The sequence below is a fragment of the Archocentrus centrarchus genome, chromosome 10, assembly GCF_007364275.1.
Source record: "Archocentrus centrarchus isolate MPI-CPG fArcCen1 chromosome 10, fArcCen1, whole genome shotgun sequence".
Classification (NCBI taxonomy): domain Eukaryota; kingdom Metazoa; phylum Chordata; class Actinopteri; order Cichliformes; family Cichlidae; genus Archocentrus; species Archocentrus centrarchus.
In genome coordinates this window covers 24,559,532-24,578,616 of record NC_044355.1, presented here as the reverse complement: position 1 = coordinate 24,578,616, position 19,085 = coordinate 24,559,532, and the positions used below count along the sequence as shown (strand labels likewise).

Below are 19,085 nucleotides of genomic sequence, written 5' to 3'. Positions count from 1 at the left end.
CAAAAGAATAAACATTCATTCACATGTTCAATTACATTTCTTTATTATGTTATACACAAATAACATTATGTGCCCAAATAGGCTCACAAGAGCTCATCATTTAGGAGAAAAATGACAGACCAGAACCAAAACAACAAGATGTACAGTACAGGCAGGTGACAAAGACAAGTTTGTGAGCTGTTTCCTGAAATTGATTCTAAAAGTGTCTGAAATGCTAATCAAACATGTACCATCTATTATGCCAGTCCAGAATTTCCCACATAGTTTTAGGTGTTCAGCTGGCTTGGGAACTGGTGACCATGAAGGCCACAGCATATGATTCACATCATTTTCATACTAAACTATTGAGGAAGCCCTCTTTAAAAGTTTATTCCCAGAATAAAGGTCATGCCTCAATGTAACCTGTGACAAGAGGATCCTAACATGGGGTATGCCTTTGATCTCACATCTGTCTGTAAACAACACATTTAATGATATGAATAAACCTTGTATTAAAGCAAACCAAATACAAGCATTTCAGAGAAGCCAAACTTTTCTTATGACTTTCCAGTTCCAGAGAGTTTTCCAGCATCTTTACACAACACAGACAGTCTAATTACCTCGTATTTGTTTTAACAAATATGCCTGATTCTTCTTTTACAACCCCATTCTTGTGTAACTTCAGCAGTTATGGCAATACAGACCTGATTCAAACATCAGGCGGGGGGGAAATCATATACAGATCAACCCAGATGGCTCTGAGACATTTATGTGGAAGACCATGGACAGCAGCTGATGCCTCAGGTGGGATTAGAGAGCCGGAAACATCACCTGATAAGACAAATAGATAATAAGCAGTGAGAAATAAACAGTTACGGTGACCGTAGGCCATTATCTGCTACAGCCATCACAGTCACGGTGGTCAAACCTTAACACCAGACAACGTGTGTAATTCACATCTCACAATAATAACAATGAGAGACCAGCACAACATAGCTGACAACTCTGTAACTAACACATAAACACCGACATGAACACTCCCATCAGTTTTTTCCACGTTCATCTGATCCAAACAACAACAAAAAAATCCGTGTCAGCTGATCACACGGCCCACATTCCATGTTTTAACATGGAAAAACATTGTACTACTCCTCATTGCATACACTACATTATAAAAAAAAAAAAAAACACGTTAGTAACTTACCACTAAACTGCCACATATAAGCCATTTTCTTACTAGCCAGGTTTGTAACAATGAAATAGAGAGAAACACGCTAAAAGCAAACCCTACTGTCTCAGCACAAGAAGGGGAAACTTCGAGACAAAGGATTGTTTCAAACACATCACAGATTTGGGATTGTATGCACTGCATTTTAAACAAATACTTTAATTAGAAATCACGTTAGTAATAGATATTTTATTTTCATTAAATTAGGTTTAGTAGGACATGTTAGGACACGCTTTGTCGTGAACCCGCAGTGCCACCAAATTTGAGGGCAACACACGCACGCATGCACGAACATGAACACGCACCGTGGGGGCAGTGGGGGGCAGAAAGGGCAGCAGGTATACAGGGGTGCAGAGCCACCTACCTATTACTACTGTTCTTACACTATAATAATGCTACAAACAGAATGTAAAGCACTGAAAACTTTCAGTGTGATATTAGTACTGCTCTTATAAAGAATCTGAACACTTGCACTGCTTAACCACTGCTTAATACAAAAGTATTGTAAACAGCCTATGACAAAACAAACTGAAGACAGCTCTACATGTTACCTCATTTATTCTGCTCCCAGTGATTCAAACTTGAACATCTTCTGCCTGCTACATTTTCAACAACCTTCAGAAATGAAAAAAGAAAAGTTGAACAAACTTAGAGAGCCATGATTTCTGTATACACCCAATAAGAATTATGACAAAGACATATGACAATATGTGAGGTGCGTATTTGAGCATTTTTCTCAAAGTAAGATTTTACTTCTCTCAATCAAATCCAGTGGCTGTACAAAGTCCTCTTAACTTAAGTGAGGGATTGACATTAACCATTTTAGAGAGGCCACCAAAATACAGATGAAAAACTAGTGAAAAAAATACTGTGTACTGGTTTGTAAGCTCTCAAACAGCCAAGACATGCCTAATTTTCTGAAGATGAAATATGTTCAAATTGAAGTGGAATGAATGAAACTGTTAGGAACCAACCGTGAAAGACATGGCAGCACATTTTATGGCTACTATTGAAAAATAAAGGCAGCCATCCTCTCACATTACCCAGCATGCATCACCTCCTCCCATCAACCAAATAACAGATGCAAAATTTACAGTCTGTAATTATCTGCTGAATCTTCTTTGTGGTCTTCCTCTTTTCTGACCACCTGGCAGCTCCATATTCAACATCCTTTGTCCAGTATATCCACTATCATTCCTCATGTCCACATGTCCAAATCGTCTCAGCCTCGCCTCTCCAAATTTGTGTCCAAAATGCTCAACCTGAGCTGCCCCACTGATTTAAACAGATTTTAACGTCTTAAACTCTGTCACCTCCAGCTCGGCCTCCTGTCTTTTTGTCAGTGCCACCATCTTCATATATTTTCTTAACCACTTTTTCACTTCAGGGTTGCAGGGGGGCTGGCTCCTGTCCCAGGTATCGGGCAAAATGCACAATACTTTTTTTTTTAAAGCTGATCCCTAAACTAAACCCACAAATAGATTTCTTGTGAGGTTTATGTGTCCTGTTTCCCGCCTAGAGTCTGTATCTGCTGTACAATTATGGTATCATTATAAATGAATGAATATTATTATTGTGAAATCAAGTTTATTTGGTGATCATGTGCAGTGAGTTATTGAATAAACTGCTGACAAATTTAACCTGATGAGAGAAATTACGGTCAATACTTGTAATGACTGTTACGTCCCGCAGGCCTAGGGGACAAGGGAGCAACATACGATCAGGAAATGAACCAAAAAAAGAAGAGAATCGTTTGTAAAATAAATAATGTTTATTTCAAAGAAATGCCAATAATAAGCCACAACACAAAACAATCCCCAAATGGGAGACGCCACCTATCCTGTCAGGGGAAAAAAAGAAACACAGCAAACACACTGGCAGCAAAGACAGACAAAGAAACATCCGGAACCCCGGAGCACATCTGTGGTCAGCCCACAGACAAACCACTCTCCACCACAGGAGTAACACTGCAGCCACTCAAACCACCAAAATGCAGACTGCTTCACTACCACTTTCTTCTCTTTCCGGTGTTGTGCCAAAAAGTGATCGTCTGCCAAAAAGTGATTGCCAGACAATGATTGCCCATATTTAAACTGTTGTAAATGACTTGCTGACCTATAATCTGTGAAAGATATGTCAAACATATCTCTCCTGAATGATATCAAGTCATTTTGAGTAAGAAACAACATTTCTGTCACAAGGTAGAAGCTGCAATCAGTTTTTGGCAGCGACTTTTATATATTCTTTATTTATCAGGGTAAAAACTGTGATTGGCCAGATTTTAAAGAGATATCTGGACAAGAGGGCAGCGCAAATCAGAACAAATATGACATTACACTCTATATAGATATTTTAAGTGACCAAAGAGGACTGGATTTATTATAATGTATGTGCAATAATGCAGAGTCATAAACATACTTGAATAACAGGTCATTTCTTCATTTTATATTTAAGCCCTTCATAAATCCTATTGACTACACTCTATTCACCAATATAAGCAAAGACATTACACATAAAAGCACATAGAAACATCAAAAATCAATTTCTGGCAGACGATCACTTTTTGGCACAACACCGGCACCGCCTCCTAATATCCTGTGGTCCTGATTTTGAGGAGACGTCCCCGCTGTAGAGAGAGAGACACAGACAAAACGGCACGCAGCTAACACTAACCTTTTAGGAAATTAATTAAAATTAATAAACTATTGCTTAATTATAGCAATAGCATTTAGAGTAGACAAAACTACATTTTGACTATCCAGAATGGTAATTTAAGATATCTGCAATTACATTCTGACTAGTAAGAACAATAATTCAAGATATCTTCAATTACATTTTGACGAGTCAAAATTCCTTTCAAGATATTTCAAGTCATTTGACGGGTCACACATCCGTAATAACAATTTAAGATATCTCAAACGTAATTATGAATAGTCACAATTACGTTTTAGATATTTGAATGAAGCGATTGCGTGAAGGCCCCCTTGTGCTGTACTGAGCTGTCCAAACAATTGCCTGTGTAGAATTTCAGGTGGCTGCAATGGCGCTGGCCGTTGTGGACAAAATTGTAATAAAATGCAACAATATAGAAAGAGCTCTTCAGTATGGGATATGCAGAGAGCGCGAGAATCGTGTACTTAAAGAGTGCTTCAGAAATCTGCACAGAATCTCTGATTTTATGGCAGGCCGTTTTAACAAACTGCCTTATAAACATTCCGCCAAAATGCTCCGTAATTCAAAATATCTCAAACATCATTCTGACTAGTCAGAATGTTAATTTAAGATATAATACAAAAGCCGTCTAATTCAAGATATCTGTAATTCATCTTGAGATATCTTAAAATGCATTTTGACTAGTCAAAATTACAGTTTTAGATATCTCTAATTTAGTTTTGCCTAGTCATTATTTGCTTTCAAGATATCTAGAATTTAATTTGCATTAGTCAAAACTATTATTGTCTACCTAAAAATACATTTAAGATATCTTGAAATATGGTGTCATTTAAGATATCTTTAATTTGAATTATGACTAGTCAGAATAAAAAAACAAGATATCTTGAATTAACTTTATGATTAGTCATAATTTAATTGTAGATATCTGAAATGTGAGTTTCAGATAGTCAGTAATTCATTGAAGATATCTTGAACTGAAGCCGCCATGCAAGTGAATGGTAAATCTGACGTCATTTCGACTAGTCAGAATGTAATTAGAGATATCTCAATTTACTAATACATCTAATCATAAATCAATTTCAGATATGTGGAATGTAAGTGTGGTGAATCGGATTTTATGTTAAAACGGCCTGCCATAGACCTCCAGCTGTTTCCCAGTAAAGGTTTAATGGTGGTTACAGGGGGAAAAGTTTCATTTAGAAAAAGATTTCCTTCCGCTCCATCTGAGCTCACTGTCTCCGTCATCGGCTCCGCCTCTTTGCTCTTGTGCTGACAGACTGCAGGTAAATCAGCTGACTGCTGTTGTTGTGTTATCAGTGTTTATGTTGAAAAACTGGGGGCTGCGTGAGCGTAATCTTGTAATGCTTTATATTCACAAGCATTCTCCTAAATACGTTTCTACTGCAATATTTTGACAGGGAAGGGGTCCTCTGGGCCCCTGAATTTGGACATTGTGCGTTGATATAATCTGTATGCCTGGAACTCGTGCACCGAGAAACGTTCCGGTGCAAAGTGCGATTAAAATGCATTAAAATTTTTAATTTGTTAATTTCCCCGTAATTAATAAATCGAAATTAACGTGTTAAAGTCCCACCCCTAGTATAAAGTGTAGTGTGCACCTGTTTTACAGCACAGAACGGGTTTTTGAGGTTTCACAGAGAATGACAGCAATGTCTCACATGACAGTGAGCAATGCAAACCTAAGCATCCATCCACCTTCTTCCACTTATTCTTTTCATGGTTGTGTGTGTGTGTGGGGGGGGATTCCAGGTCCAGAAAGGGGGGGGGGGGGGGGGGGGGGGGGCTGCAGCCTTTTCCAGCTGTCATAGCTGGAATGTATCAAGTAATTTAAGTAAATACATTTCTGTTTTTCAATTATTTAATAATTTGACATTTTTGGAAGATTTTCTGATGTTTTTATTGATCTCTAACAGTTTTCTTATGAGCTATAAATAAATATTTGTTTGTACAATTGGAGTGGGGGGTGTCTGAAATATAAGAAATTTTGTTTTGGCAATAAAATGTCCCAAAGTGAATCAGTAAATCAGCCATTCCCAAAGTCAAGAGTGCTGTGGTCCACTTAAAAAAACAGAACTTCAATACAAGAGCAGTAAATTTAGATCAGAGTAATGAGTCATTTCACAAACTAACCACCTCCCATTACCAGTTTGAATTCACATTTTATATAAATAAATACACTTTGGGAATCACTGCAGTAAATGGTTAAGTGAGAATAAATGTACTCAGTGCATGTGCCATCTAAGGTCAACACTTCCAGTTACCCTCTTTAAAATGAATACATGTCAGAACACCCTTTTCTCTTTTCCAGGTTTAGAGACAAACCACTCAATGCCATCAGATTTTATTCATTTAAATCGGGATGTACAGTTATTATTAAATAATGCTCATAAGCCATATGTCAGAAGCAAATCTATGTACAACATGTAATATAAAAAGTGCATTTTGTTAACAGAAAGAAAATATGGGCACGCAGAACATCTCAGGGGAGGTAAACAGTGAAGGGAAGCCTCAACTCCACAGGCAGGAATCACACTTGCTTTAAAACAACCATTCATCATCGATCAAATGTACAATATTTATTTTATGATCATATATGGTATTTCACAACATTAACTTTAGAAGATACCACTGTGCTAAGTGATAAAACATCAGAAAATCTGTATACTGCATCAGTCTTGTCAAAAAATCGTTTTCAGTTGCACAACAGAGGCCCACACACACACACTACACCGTGAGTCCCTCGTGATAGATTTAACACGGATGCTACCCATACGTCATCCAAGATAAAACAGGACAGTGACAAATCAAACTTTGCTACCTTTGTAGTTAAATCTAAATGGATTAATTACATAGGCAGGTGCAGGACAGTATACAAACTGATATATCAGGCCTCTTAGTGCATGAGACAGGATGAACGCACCAGACTAACATAAGACAAGACTATTGTTCCACATCAGTTTTAGGCCACATGGCTGCTGTCCATTAGTGTGGTATGAGGTGGGACTCCAGGTCCAGAAGGCATATAAATGTGCACTTTCAAACTGAGGGTGAGAAAGGAGGTGGGAGGAGGAGGAGAAGCAAATGTCTTCCAGCTCTGCTGAAGCTGAAGGAGTAAAGCAAGAAACGTGGTATTTTCTACTGTGTTCGCTGGCGAGCAGAGTTAAACAGGCACTTCTCCCCTTTGTCCCTTTTCCTCGATCTCCCTCTCTTCTGTCCCCACTCTCCTCTCATTATTTGACACATGTGGGCCAGTTGAGACCTCCACAGGCAGCAGAGACAATAATGTAAATCACCACCTGACAAAGCACAGAGACAGTTCACTTCCTTCACAACTGCTGCAGTAATACAAAGAAGGCAAGCTCAATGAACTACTTGTTATCAGAGATATATCAATGTCTGTACTCACAAGGCCAACCAGCACAATAACCAGAGTCAGCTTGAGGTTCTTCATGCACATGGCTCGTGTAAGGTTGCGGCTCGTGGTCTTAAATGTGACCGACTGGACGAAGAAGAGGAGGAAGAAAAAAAAAAATACAATCAGTGACAATATTTGTAGTTCAAGAGACTGCAGTTACAATATACTTAATGACAAATGTCAAGCATCAGAAAATAAGCAGGACAGAGGATAACCAGTGGTACTTAAACTCACTGAATCAACCAGGTTTTCTGTCTTGTCAATTAGCAGCTCCAGCTTTTCTCCTCTCTGAGCTACCAAGTCTGCAAAAAACAAGCAAAACAACATAAAAAAAAAGCAACGCAAAAAGAGTAAACAGTTAATTCAGGAAAAAAAAAAAGGAACAATGCATTGACAGTTGTGTCAAAAAGCTGAAATCTGACATTTGAGAAAATAATCTTTCAGTTTTAAATCAGTTTTCCATATTATGACACTGAATTGGTTATTTTTTTCAGTCAGAAAATTTGATCTGGGCATGATCAACAATACATATGAGTAATTCACTGGCACAGCACAGTTGTGGAGGTCACTCACAAATGCAACAACATTGCAGTCATTTATCCCATAAGAGCCCACAGACATTTCTCTTTCGAGAAAAATGTATAAAGCATTTCAAAAATCTTTTAGACTACAAACTTATTTAAGGAAATTTCCTTGACATGCGAAACTGTGACACCGAAATTGGTTTACTAGACATTTAATTCAATTTTTTCCCATCTCAGAGCCCTGTATTTAAAAAGGGTTGTTTCATAAGTAAAGACACAATGAGGAAACTAAAGAGAAGCTCACCTATGTTGCGGACCATAATGCCCTTCAGGTCATCCACTTGCATCTGAGTCTCGGTGACACGATCGGATCCACGTGGATCTGAGTGGTGTTTCTGAAAAGAAAAAGAAGACATGATATCTCAGTGTGTCTTCCTTTTTTTCCCCTTTTAAACCACAGAAATATTAAGACACGACAGAGCCCTGACAGGAAATGTTGCTCAGCTCATTCACGCTTTCATCATACTCACCATTTGAGCTGCCAGTGTAGAGGAGAACTCGCTGTTCATGGCGTAAGGTAGGGCTGTTTGTGCTCGTGAGCCATATGTAGTCTGAAAACGCTTCTTGACTTCACTGAGGAAGGTGAATGCACGTGACCTCTCAAAGTCCTTTAGAAGATAAGGATAATTATATATATATATATATATATATATATATATATATATATATATATATATATATATATATATATATAAAAAGTTATAGACACACAATATATTGTAGCTGCCTCATTTTCCATTTAAAAACCTGCAGGCTGCAACTTTAGTCTTCAGCTAAAATAGTACCGACAGGGTGGCTGTAGCTCAGGAGGCAGAGCGGGTCACCTACTAATCGGAAGGTTGGTGGTTTGATCCCTGGCTGTGTCAGTCTGCATGTCAAAGTAAAGATACTGAACGAGTTGCGCTCTAAATGAGCTACTTTAATCGTAGCGCTAAATGTGTGTGAATGTTACATAGAAAGCACTTAGGTGTAGAAAAAAGTGCTTGTGTGAATGAAGACGTGGAATAGAAAAGCGCTGTATATATATATAAAGAACCAGTTCATTTGCAGCAGTAACGCTGGATTTTCTGCAGTAACACTTGATATGTGTTTATTTCTCAAAGTGGCTGGATGTATACCTGATGCTAAATGGCATTTTCATGAACACCTACATATGGCATACTGTAAATCCAAACCCCTGACAAAAATATGTACTTACATCATCCGTGATGCACAGGTATATGATTCTGTCATGGCAGATGTAATGAAACAGATAGCTAAAAACAAAGCAGAAGGGTTGGTCATTAGGTGAGAAGTGTTTTATACAGTGGGAAGTCTGCTACTTTGTCACATGACACCGCCATAAGCACATATTCACAAACACAGGATGTAAACTGACAAATGGGACACACACGGACACATATTTACCTGCCGTGGCTGTACGTCAGCTTGTTGTTCTCTGAGGGGATTTTGGCTAATATCTGCTCAGTAACCTCCAGGAAGTTCCCCCCACACCATGCATGCTTGGCCAGAATAGTGGTTCCTCGAGCCACCACAGCAAACAGGATTGCCATGGTAACAGCTGGGCTTTCAGCTTTACTGCTCCCTGACGGAACAAGAACAAGAAGAGTGAGTTTTGGTTGCGATAGGTGAGAGGAATGAGCTGGGGGGAAAACCGAGAATGATTCAGGCATGATAATTCTTATGAAACAGCCGAGAATGTCGGTACACATAAGAGGAAGGAGGAAATAAACTATACGTGAAAAACTATCCAAATACTGCCGTTAGTATGCCCTAAACTAATTCCCACGTATCCCAGCCAGCTGGTTATGTCAGAGTAAAATAAAAACCAAAACCTAATTAACCGTGTTTTGGAAACAACAAGCTAGCTAACACTGTTGTTGCTCAATGTACGTACGTACCAACGTTAGGGGCATATTTAGCGGTTTAACACAGTCGTTTTTAGTTAAGAGGTAATAGTCACATAAAAACATTCAGTACCTGGATGTGTCAGCGACGATTAAAGTAGCTCATTTAGAGCAAATTCCCACATTTAAAGATGTTTCAGCCGCTAGCTGGCTAATCCCTTTCGAGTGACTTCTGCCTGCTTTTGCAAATCGTCCAGACCGGAAACGCGCTACAGCGTCTGCTGGGAAATGTAGTTCTTACCGCATTCCTTGCCCTACGTCCTCAACATCGTTGTTTCCCCTTTGGAACTACAATGTTTTTTTTTTTACCCGAACTACATATTACGTAGTTTTATCGTCACATGTTTTCACGAGTACGTCTTGTTAAAGAAGCTGAGTAAATTTGGCCCTCTTCACGGAATTACAGGAGACTTGCACGCTTGATTACGCTTTCCTCTTCAGATAAAGAAATAAAAAAAATAAAATTAAATAAAACGTTCTTAATTGCTGGACAGGTTAGAGTTTATTAAAATAAACACTTATTAGATAAATAATAATAATCTTTATTGAAGTAAAGATGTTACGTTATTAAGGATCTCGGCACACAGTATTAATATGCTTGAGCCAAGTTACAGAGTAGGAAAAGCAGCTACTCATTTGACACATATTCTACTGACCACAGAGCGGCATCAATTTAAATTGGAATTATCATCGAATAATTTGATTTACAGATAGAATCATACCTTTGAGGCAAATACCAGTCGCATTACCCTTTCCCTTACCTATCAAACCGGTATCAGGGCTAAAAAACAAAACAAAACAAGAATCCTACACTCAACCCTCCTGTGTTGACGGATGCAGCGGAGTTGTGAAGCATGGCCGGGGAAGGAGAAAAGAAACCAGCAATAGAAATGGTAAGAAGCGAAAACTCGTGTGTGGTCTGATAGTACATGCAGCTGCGTGGATCCGCCTTTATTTTATCCTGCTCTCAACGATTAACTAAAGAAGTTAATGGCAGCATTTCCACCGCTTGTGCGCTCCTCACGTGGGTAGCTACAGTAGCTAGCAGCGAAAAAACACAACACCGTTAATCTGACTTCAAACCACACTAAAGGCTGTTACCTAAAAGCATTACTAACACTGGCGGCGTATAATAATTCGGAAGCCGAGGGTAGCTACTTATTTAATTTAGATGGGCCTTTTTCTCAGTCCATGGTTAGCTGTCTCCACTGGGGGGCAGTAGTTAAATAGTGAGTGTGAAGATGAACATGATCTGGTCCACAAGGATTTGGAAACTGACACAAATGTAATTTTCCTGCCTCAAATTATTTTAAATGAAGCAACCAGTGAGACTGGAGTATAAGGTTTAACAGAATTGCTTTAACTATCTTGGAAGAAGATAAGTAGCAGGACGAATTGTGTGGGGTTGTACGCTGCGGTCAGATTCACCCAAATGCTGCAAAATTGGTAAGCCTGTGCAGATGCATAATAACCCAAAACACACATGGAAAGCAATCCAAAAGTTTCTTAAGGTAAACATATGGAATGTCCCTAAATGGCCAAATCTGAGCTCAGCCCAGCAGAGCATGCTTTTCAGTTACTGAAGACAAAACTGAATGCAGGGAAACCCACAAACAAGCAGCTGCAGTAAAAGCCTGGCAGGGCATCTCAACAATTTGCTTTTGCAGCTGTTAAAATGTGGAAGCTCATAATAAACAAGGCCAAAACTTAAAATAATGAAGTTAGTGTTTATACAGACTCACACACACACACACACAAAAAAAACAAAAAAACAATTGCTCTAAACAACACACTGTTGTTTCTCCTCTTGGCTCTGTGGGGTGCCGGCAAGAGCGGACATGGTCAAGCCAGGCGCTTGACTTGAGCTCTTGCGGCTGGTGCAAATCTTTTGTCTGCAAGAGGCAGCCAATCAGGAGAAGGCTGGCCTGAAGGGAAGGAGCGAAAATTGCGTGTTTCAGACAGTTGATGAAAGTTAATGAGGGAATGTACAAAGAACGGGTTAAAAAAAAAAACAGTAAATATACTGTGAACCATGCAAAGCTACTCTTGTAGAGTCCAGTGATAAACATATGGAGCTGGTCACAATACATCCACGTTTGAAACCCTTGAATTAAAGCTCAATGTCCCTACTCCAGTCACAACTTGTTTTGTGTTTTTCCCTTAAATTTCTCATCCATTGTGCTGATTTACAGAGGCATAATTGTATCCTTGTCCACATACTCTTTGACCCAACTGTGCGTGTAATCAGTCTCTGTTTATATTTGCGTCTGTAAGTCTGTACACATTGAATATTTTTGGAAGTGCATAATGAGTGGGAGCGATTCTTCCCTCTCACTAATCTCCGAGGAGGAAGGTGGTGTAATGTTTCTCCTCGGAGCAGGCTGCGTGATGTTTTTAATAAGAGTTTTTTTTGCATTTAAGGTCCAGGCTGACGGGGCCGACGAGGGCTGTGTGACTTTCGTGCTGCATGACGAGGACCACACATTAGGCAACTCCCTCAGATACATGATCATGAAGAAGTGAGCCTTTTCTATGTGTGTGTGTGTGTGTGTATGTGTGTGTGTTTTTACACTCAGCATGTCACCGTCAAGGGTTTGACCTGCTTTTTTTTTTTTTTTTTCCATTTCTCCCACACGTGGCTTGTTTGAAGTACAAACAGTACGAGCGAAGCTTGATCTGTGTTATGTGTAGTTAAACTCCGGCTGGACGGGGCTTTCCTCGCCTTCCAACTCGTAGACAATAATGTGATAATAATTTCGCGATAATGTCATCAAAAAGAACAATGGGATTTCTCTCTCCCCTCTTCATGGGGCGCTCTGTCTGTCTGCCAGCAGGGGTAAAAATGTAATCACACTCAAGCACCTCCACCCATTTTTAAGCAAAACATTAAGAATGCTCGCGAACCTCCCCTTCACTTCCCTGTTTTCCTTTTGTCAGTGTGGACGTGGAGTTCTGCGGCTACACCATCACCCATCCGTCCGAGAGCAAGATCAACTTTCGCATTCAGACTCGAGGTGAGAGACGACTCTTTAAACACGCGTCGCTCCATCGGGCTCTGACGGTGTGCGCCGGGGCAGCAGGAGAATGAACATTTTCAGGCAGGTGTTCCAGGGGAAGCGTGCTGATTGGAGTCTGCTGCGTTCAGTTTGGTCGCTCAGAAAGAAAGGCCAGTGACAGACTGTGAATAGTAACACACATGCACATACGCGCCCTTGTGTTGAGAGCTATAACCACTTGCCATGTTGCCAGAAAAGAGTTGCCAAAAGATAACAGCAGCCCCGTCACATGAAAGGACTCTGCAAGACTGAGAAAACAACTTGTTTTTGTTGTTGAACCAAGTTTCTGGATGCCTGGAGGATTTTTCCTCATGGCTTCATCACAGCGAGACTCAATTACCTTCAAGGCACCAGGGGGAAAACAAACCCTTATTTTCCACTCTGCTTTCGGGCCTTTGAAATTATCTGTATTTATTTTGGTCATTAAGTTTCTCCACCAAGACCACAGTCAGAATGCTGGATTGAGGTCATCCGTGTCAGTTGATAAAGGGGGGGCCGGGAGGACTGCAGCCGCACATTCTTCTCATTTGTTTTTTAATGTCACATTTTTTGTGGTGCATAAGTTTACATTATTATGACAAGCCACTCCAGCACAGTGGCATTAAAAATTGACAGCTTAGTTTCAACAACAGCCAAAAGAAAAGCAAGCGTGTTCAGTTTTCAGTGAATGCTGAAAACCTGGATTGTTTCCTTTTGCGTGCAGTTGCTTTTGAGGAACATTCATTTCTCATATCCTGGTTTTGTATCACCCCGCATTTAGTTTAGTATTAAAAAATGTTTCTTTTCAAAGGGAGAAACCAGAGCAGACTTTATTGATATTTAGAAATGTCCTTTCAGACGTTCCCAGCAGGCATCATACTCATATTTTGATGTCATTTTATATAAAGCATTTTACTCGTGATCCATGCATTATTTCTGGATTTTGGTTGCTATTCTTAACTTACAAATTCAGCAGGAGATATGTAATATTATAAATCATAATTCAAATAATTATTTTCCCTTGCTATATGTAACCATGTATATGTTCATGTTCGTCCTCATTATTTATTTTAGCTTCTCTCCCTCTCTCCCTACCTTGAGCTTTCTTCTGATTGGCTGCCCATCACATAATTAAACAAGCTGGGGCCTGTCAGCTCATAGCCAGAGCTGTGCACGGGAGATAACATAAAGATCCAAGAGCATAAAAAAACCTCAACTTTTGGCTTACAGTGATCACTGGTACTTATGCTGAACTCGTTATTTAGAACTTTGGACATGTCCAATATCAGTATCCAACACTATAACAGCATATATGAAAATAAGGAAAAGCATAATCAGTCCCCTTTAAGTTCCCCCACATGGTAGATGTCCAGCAGAGATGAGATCATGTGACTGTTTGGACTCATTATTCTGCTGCAGCACGAATCCTTCCCCACAAAGATGCCAGCCATAGCGTGTAGCTTGCCTGCGAGCCGTGATCGGCCAGGGTGCAGTCAGCTCGTTGGCGGAGTTTCTCTGTAGCTCTAATGATGCGTCACTTACGAGTATGGTGTTTGTTTTGATGCTTGAAACATCCAATTGAGCAAGACAAAACGATCCCACATCGGGAATGCATTGGCGCCTGCTTCCCTCACTTGCGTGGTTACTCTCCTATCAATGCCGGTGACCCTCGTCATTAATGAATTTGTGAAGAGCGTCTGCTTTTACGGTCATTATGGGTGCATAATGACTCATGAAGCTAAATGAAACCCAGAGACGACTGGCTAACAGAGCGCATGCATCGTTTGCGCTTGTTTTTGTTCTGTTTGTGATGTCGGTGGTGGTTTTCATCAGAAAGTCTCTGCTGTCTGCTTCAGGGGGAATTCCAGCCACAGAGCCGCTGAGGAGAGGCTTGAGTGAACTCAGCGATGTTTGTCAACATGTTCTTAACACATTTCAGGTAAGCATGTGCGACTGTTTTGGACACACGTGTCTTTTGGTTCCAGCACAGCTGGTCAGAGTTGGTTAAATCACCTCTAATTTCTGCTTGTGCCGTGGCGGGGGGGGGGTCAGGGAGTTCATCAGTGGAGATCCAATACTTTATTTTCACCATAGCGACAGCCTCCATTTTAATCACATGGAGTTGAAATATAAATGCATATTGGTTTGGATCATGATGTTTATCTTAAGGGGAGAAAACAGTCCTGCCATTCAGCATCGTCTGCTCAGCAATCTAAGTTTCCCTTAATTGAAGATAAAGACGGAATCCTGCAGAAATCCCAGCCTACGGGCAGATCTGCATTTTATCTCCAGATTAACTCAATTGGCCACAGTGTCATGCGTGCAATCTACTTGCTAACTTTATTAGACTAATTTCATTATAAATAAGCATGCACCTGCCCATACTCACATGATTTTTGAAAATAGAACTTTAAGGACTTGTGATCTGAGCACATTAAAAGACTGAGGAATCGCACTCGAGGCCTCGTGTCATGAGCAATTAATTCCACAGTTATAGTGTCATTTTTACCCCCTCGGCCTAAAAAAGGCTGATGGGGTATCGGCATCACCCTGTCAGGCGGCCGGGCGCGCAACTTTCAACTTCCTGAATGTGATAACTGGAGAACGGCCTGACCTTGCATGTTCAGGTTCGTACCATAGATGCAGCTACCGGAAATATTGGACGAGTTTGGATCTTGGTGGCACTGGACCTGATAGGGCAGTGGTGCATTGCTTAGCACTGTCGCTTGGGTCTGACTCCACTAGCTGGCGGGGGCTTTTCTGTGGGGAGTTTGCACGCTCTCCGTGTATGTGTGGGTTCTGTCCCGGTTTTCCAGGTTCCTCCCGCAGTCCAAAGACATGCGTGTTTGGTTAATTGGTGATTCTAAATTGGCCGTAGGTGTGAATGAGGTGTGAGTGAGTGTAAATGGTTATGTGCCTCTCTGCTTTGGCCCTACGATAGACTGGTGACCTGCTAGAGTGTACCCCGCCTTTCACCCTGTGACAGCTGGGATACACTTCAGTCCCCCCACAACCAGAATTGGGGTCATGAAAATTGATGGATGGAAACTGGTTATTAGTTGTTGAAGTGTGGAAGTTCCCACTTGACTTTTCTGGCCACGTGTTTAAAAAAAATGCAGCAAGTTTAAGTTGTGACACCCCCTGTTATTAGACTGTAAGAAAACGCATTAAATTACTAAAGGCACAGACCAACCCAGGATTTTTACATTTATTTCAAAGGCTTGTATTTTTGCATCGACTTACCACTAATATGTAAAAATGACTGTGGTAATTGGTATGGTTGGCTTGTGTACTGAGCAGAGAGGATCATCTGCCTGTGTTAGCAGCTGCCAGCAATTTCTATACTACTGCAGGGTCTCTGCCCACCACAGGAGTCCTGTTGAGAAACAGGTTCTCTCATTTCTGTACTGGGGAAGGCAACAAGGAGTGAACCTGAATTTCCGTATATGTAATGGGACAGAGAAAGAAACCCCGGGCGTTGGAGCAAACAGTAATTTTGAGTGAAAGGGGAATTGGCTTTGACTTTGATTAAATGTGATGCTCGCCGTTCTGCCTGAGCTCCAGCTCTGACTTACGTGTTCTTTAAATTTGTTCCAGGCGAGAGTTAACGAGTTCAAAGAGAGACAGGAGCAGCCCATGGAATGAACAGCGTTGGGACAGCAGTGGAGTCAGAGACCCAGGTTCTCCATCCACACTGTGAAAACTTACCTGGACATTTCCCTCTTTTGTATTTTTTTAAATATGCATACTGGGGAGGAGGAGGAAGGTCAAGTCTTCCAACTACTGAACATAGTTTGTCAGTTTCAAACATCTGTACAGTGTTTTTGTTTGTAGTATTTTCAAATTGACTAATGATGATAAATGGGAATGAGTTGTTTATTGTTCCCTAATTGCTGGAATGACCACTGAAACAAATATAAAACATTAAACTCAGCTTGCAAAGACTTTGATTTTCCTTTGTTTGGGCATGGATTTCATATTAATATTGTTATTTTTTTGTCAGAGGGACACTGTTTTCACGGATATCCAAATCTAAATGTTGTGTCTCCCTAACACCAGATTGCTCTCATCTGTCCTTTGAAGCTGTGTTTGACGAATGTCCTTATTAGCAGAAGAATGTGCACAGAGTGCCAGGAATACAGAGGGGGAATAAGAGGGGAGTGAAGTGTGAATAATAAGGTTAAAGTTTTTTGCGGTTAATTGCATCTCTTCAGCTGGCTGTGACTTACATTTGACGAAACAGATATGGAAAATACGATCTGAGGTAACCTTCTTTCAGTGTTGAAGTCAGTAGGCGGATGTTTTAGAAAAAAAAACTTGATTTAATGCAGAGAATTACGTGCAAAGATCCGTCTTATGTCAGTTAAATATGGAACTACAGCTTGAAAGGAAACTTGTACGCTTTTTTTCCCAAAGGAAGGAATCTGCTCGCCAGCGTCAGTGGTTAGAGGTCAAGAGTGAACGAAGACACAATTCATGAAAATAGCTCTAAATACTTCAAAGGGTAAAAACTTCAAAAAGGGGGGCTGCAGCCACAGTGATGATAAGTTATAATCATTAGATAATATCTGTTTGTAAATGTCAAAATCTATTCCAAATTTGCCAACATCACCAAATATTAAGGACCACAAGTTACTGGTCCTCCTCCGTGAATCGCCACCTTATCGTGGTGGAGGGGTTTGTGTGTCCCAGTGATCCCAGAAGCTATGTTGTCTGGGGGCTTGTCCCCCTGGTAGGGTCTCCCATGGCAAACTGGTCCTGGGTGAGGGTCCAGACAAAGAGCTGTTCAGAATACCCTTATGAGTGAAAAAACAAGGGAACAGTTTACCCTGCCCGGGATAGGGTTACCGGGGCCCCACCCTGGAGCCAGGCCTGGGGAGGGAGCTCGAGGGAGAGCGTCTGGTGGCCAGGCATTAGCCCGTGGTGCTTGGCCGGGCGCAGCCCGAAGAGGTTACATGGGCCCGCCCTCCTGCAGGCCCACCACCCGCAGGAGGTGTCGTAGGGGTCGGGTGCAGTGTGTGTCGGGCAGTGGCCGAGGGCGGAGGCCCTGGCGGACCGATCCCCGGCTATCGAAACTGGCTATTGGGACATGGAATGTCACCTCTCTGGTGGGGAAGGATGGGGTGGGTATTCTTGTATCCCCCCGGCTTGCTGCCTGTACGTCGGAGTTTTCACCGGTGGACGAGAGGGTAGTTTCCTTGCGCCTTCGGGCTGGGGAACGGGTCCTGACTGTTGTTTGCGCTTATGCGCCGAATGACAGTTCAGGGTACCCACCCTTTTTGGAGTTGCTGGGTGGGGTGCTGGAGAGTGCTCCATCTGGTGACTCCATAGTCTTGCTGGGAGACTTCAACGCTCACGTGGGCAATGACAGTGAGACCTGGAGGGGCGTGATTGGGAGGAACGGCCTGCCCGATCTGAACCCGAATGGTGTTTTGTTATTGGACTTCTGTGCAAACCACAGTTTGTCCATAACAAACACCGTGTTCGAACACAAGGATGTCCATAAGTGCACATGGCACCAGGACACCCTAGGTCGCAGGTCGATGATCGATTTTGTAATCGTATCATCAGATCTGTGGCCGTATGTTCTGGACACTCGGGTGAAGAGAGGAGCTGAGCGGTCAACTGATCACCACCTGGTGGTGAGTTGGATCAGGTGGCGGGGGAAGATGTTGGACAGACCTGGCACACCTAAACGTATTGTGAGGGTGCGCTGGGAACGCCTGGCAGAAGCCCCAGTCCGGGAGATCTTCAACTCCCACCTCCGGCAGAACTTCGACAGCATTCCGAGGGAGGCTGAGGACATTGAGTCCGAATGGACCATGTTCCGCACCTCCATTGTTGAGGCTGCTGCTCAGAGCTGTGGCTGCAAGGTGGTTGGTGCCTGTCGTGGTGGTAACCCCCGAACCAGATGGTGGTCACCGGAGGTGAAGGGAGCCATCAAGCTGAAGAAAGAGTTTTATCGGGCTTGGTTAGCCTGTGGGACTCCAGAGGCAGCTGACAGGTATCGACAGGCCAAGCGGAATGCAGCTCGGGTAGTGGCCAAAGCAAAAACTCGGGTGTGGGAGGAGTTCGGTGAGGCTATGGAAAAAGACTTTCGGACGGCATCGAAGCAATTCTGGCAAACCGTCAGGCGACTCAGGAGGGGAAAGCAGTGCTTCACTCACACTGTTTATAGTGCGGGGGGGGGGGGGGGGGGGGTGCTGCTGACTTCAACTGAGACTATAGTTGGGTGGTGGAAGG

The 19,085-nt window shown here is 41.8% G+C and overlaps 2 protein-coding genes across 4 annotated transcripts in view; one reads left to right on the top strand and one right to left on the bottom strand.

Moving 5' to 3' along the window:
• Nucleotides 1–6,226: 6,226 nt before the first annotated feature.
• On the bottom strand, nucleotides 6,227–10,038 carry sybl1 (synaptobrevin-like 1). 2 transcript variants are annotated; one of them, XM_030740208.1, is made up of 8 exons: nucleotides 9,881–10,038; nucleotides 9,308–9,485; nucleotides 9,099–9,156; nucleotides 8,371–8,508; nucleotides 8,145–8,235; nucleotides 7,551–7,618; nucleotides 7,308–7,400; nucleotides 7,132–7,197 (listed from the first exon to the last, which is right to left on the bottom strand). In XM_030740208.1, exons 2-8 carry the CDS (start codon nucleotides 9,451–9,453, stop codon nucleotides 7,132–7,134), a joined length of 660 nt encoding a protein of 219 aa, XP_030596068.1. In that variant the 5' UTR covers nucleotides 9,454–9,485; nucleotides 9,881–10,038. The 2 variants fall into 2 exon arrangements, with proteins under 2 accessions (XP_030596069.1, XP_030596068.1); XM_030740209.1 differs by lacking the exon at nucleotides 9,881–10,038 and having other exon boundaries at nucleotides 6,227–7,197; nucleotides 9,308–9,453.
• Nucleotides 10,039–10,413: 375 nt separating this feature from the next.
• The window catches only part of polr1d (RNA polymerase I and III subunit D), a 42,890-nt gene continuing 34,218 nt past the window's right edge, over nucleotides 10,414–19,085 (top strand). Inside the window, exons 1-5 of one of the 2 annotated variants that reach the window (XM_030740211.1) lie at nucleotides 10,662–10,700; nucleotides 12,229–12,326; nucleotides 12,745–12,821; nucleotides 14,699–14,781; nucleotides 16,440–16,777. In XM_030740211.1, the coding sequence (XP_030596071.1) occupies nucleotides 10,662–10,700; nucleotides 12,229–12,326; nucleotides 12,745–12,821; nucleotides 14,699–14,781; nucleotides 16,440–16,487 (345 nt within the window). In that variant the 3' untranslated portion in view covers nucleotides 16,488–16,777. Of the gene's footprint in view, nucleotides 10,701–12,228; nucleotides 12,327–12,744; nucleotides 12,822–14,698; nucleotides 14,782–16,439; nucleotides 16,778–19,085 lie in introns of those variants that run through there. The other variant, XM_030740210.1, reaches the window with a different exon arrangement.

What these genes read in the sequence shown, in the direction of transcription:
- sybl1 (XM_030740208.1), bottom strand. Translation starts at nt 9,453, where the DNA reads ATGGCAATCCTGTTTGCTGTGGTGGCTCGAGGAACCACTATTCTGGCC. An exon ending in CTACACTGGCAGCTCAAATG is followed by an intron (nt 8,236 to 8,370) that starts GTGAGTATGATG and finishes TTTTCTTTTCAG; the next exon opens with AAACACCACTCAGATCCACG. An exon ending in TTATTGTGCTGGTTGGCCTT is followed by an intron (nt 7,198 to 7,307) that starts GTGAGTACAGAC and finishes GTGCTTTGTCAG; the next exon opens with GTGGTGATTTACATTATTGT.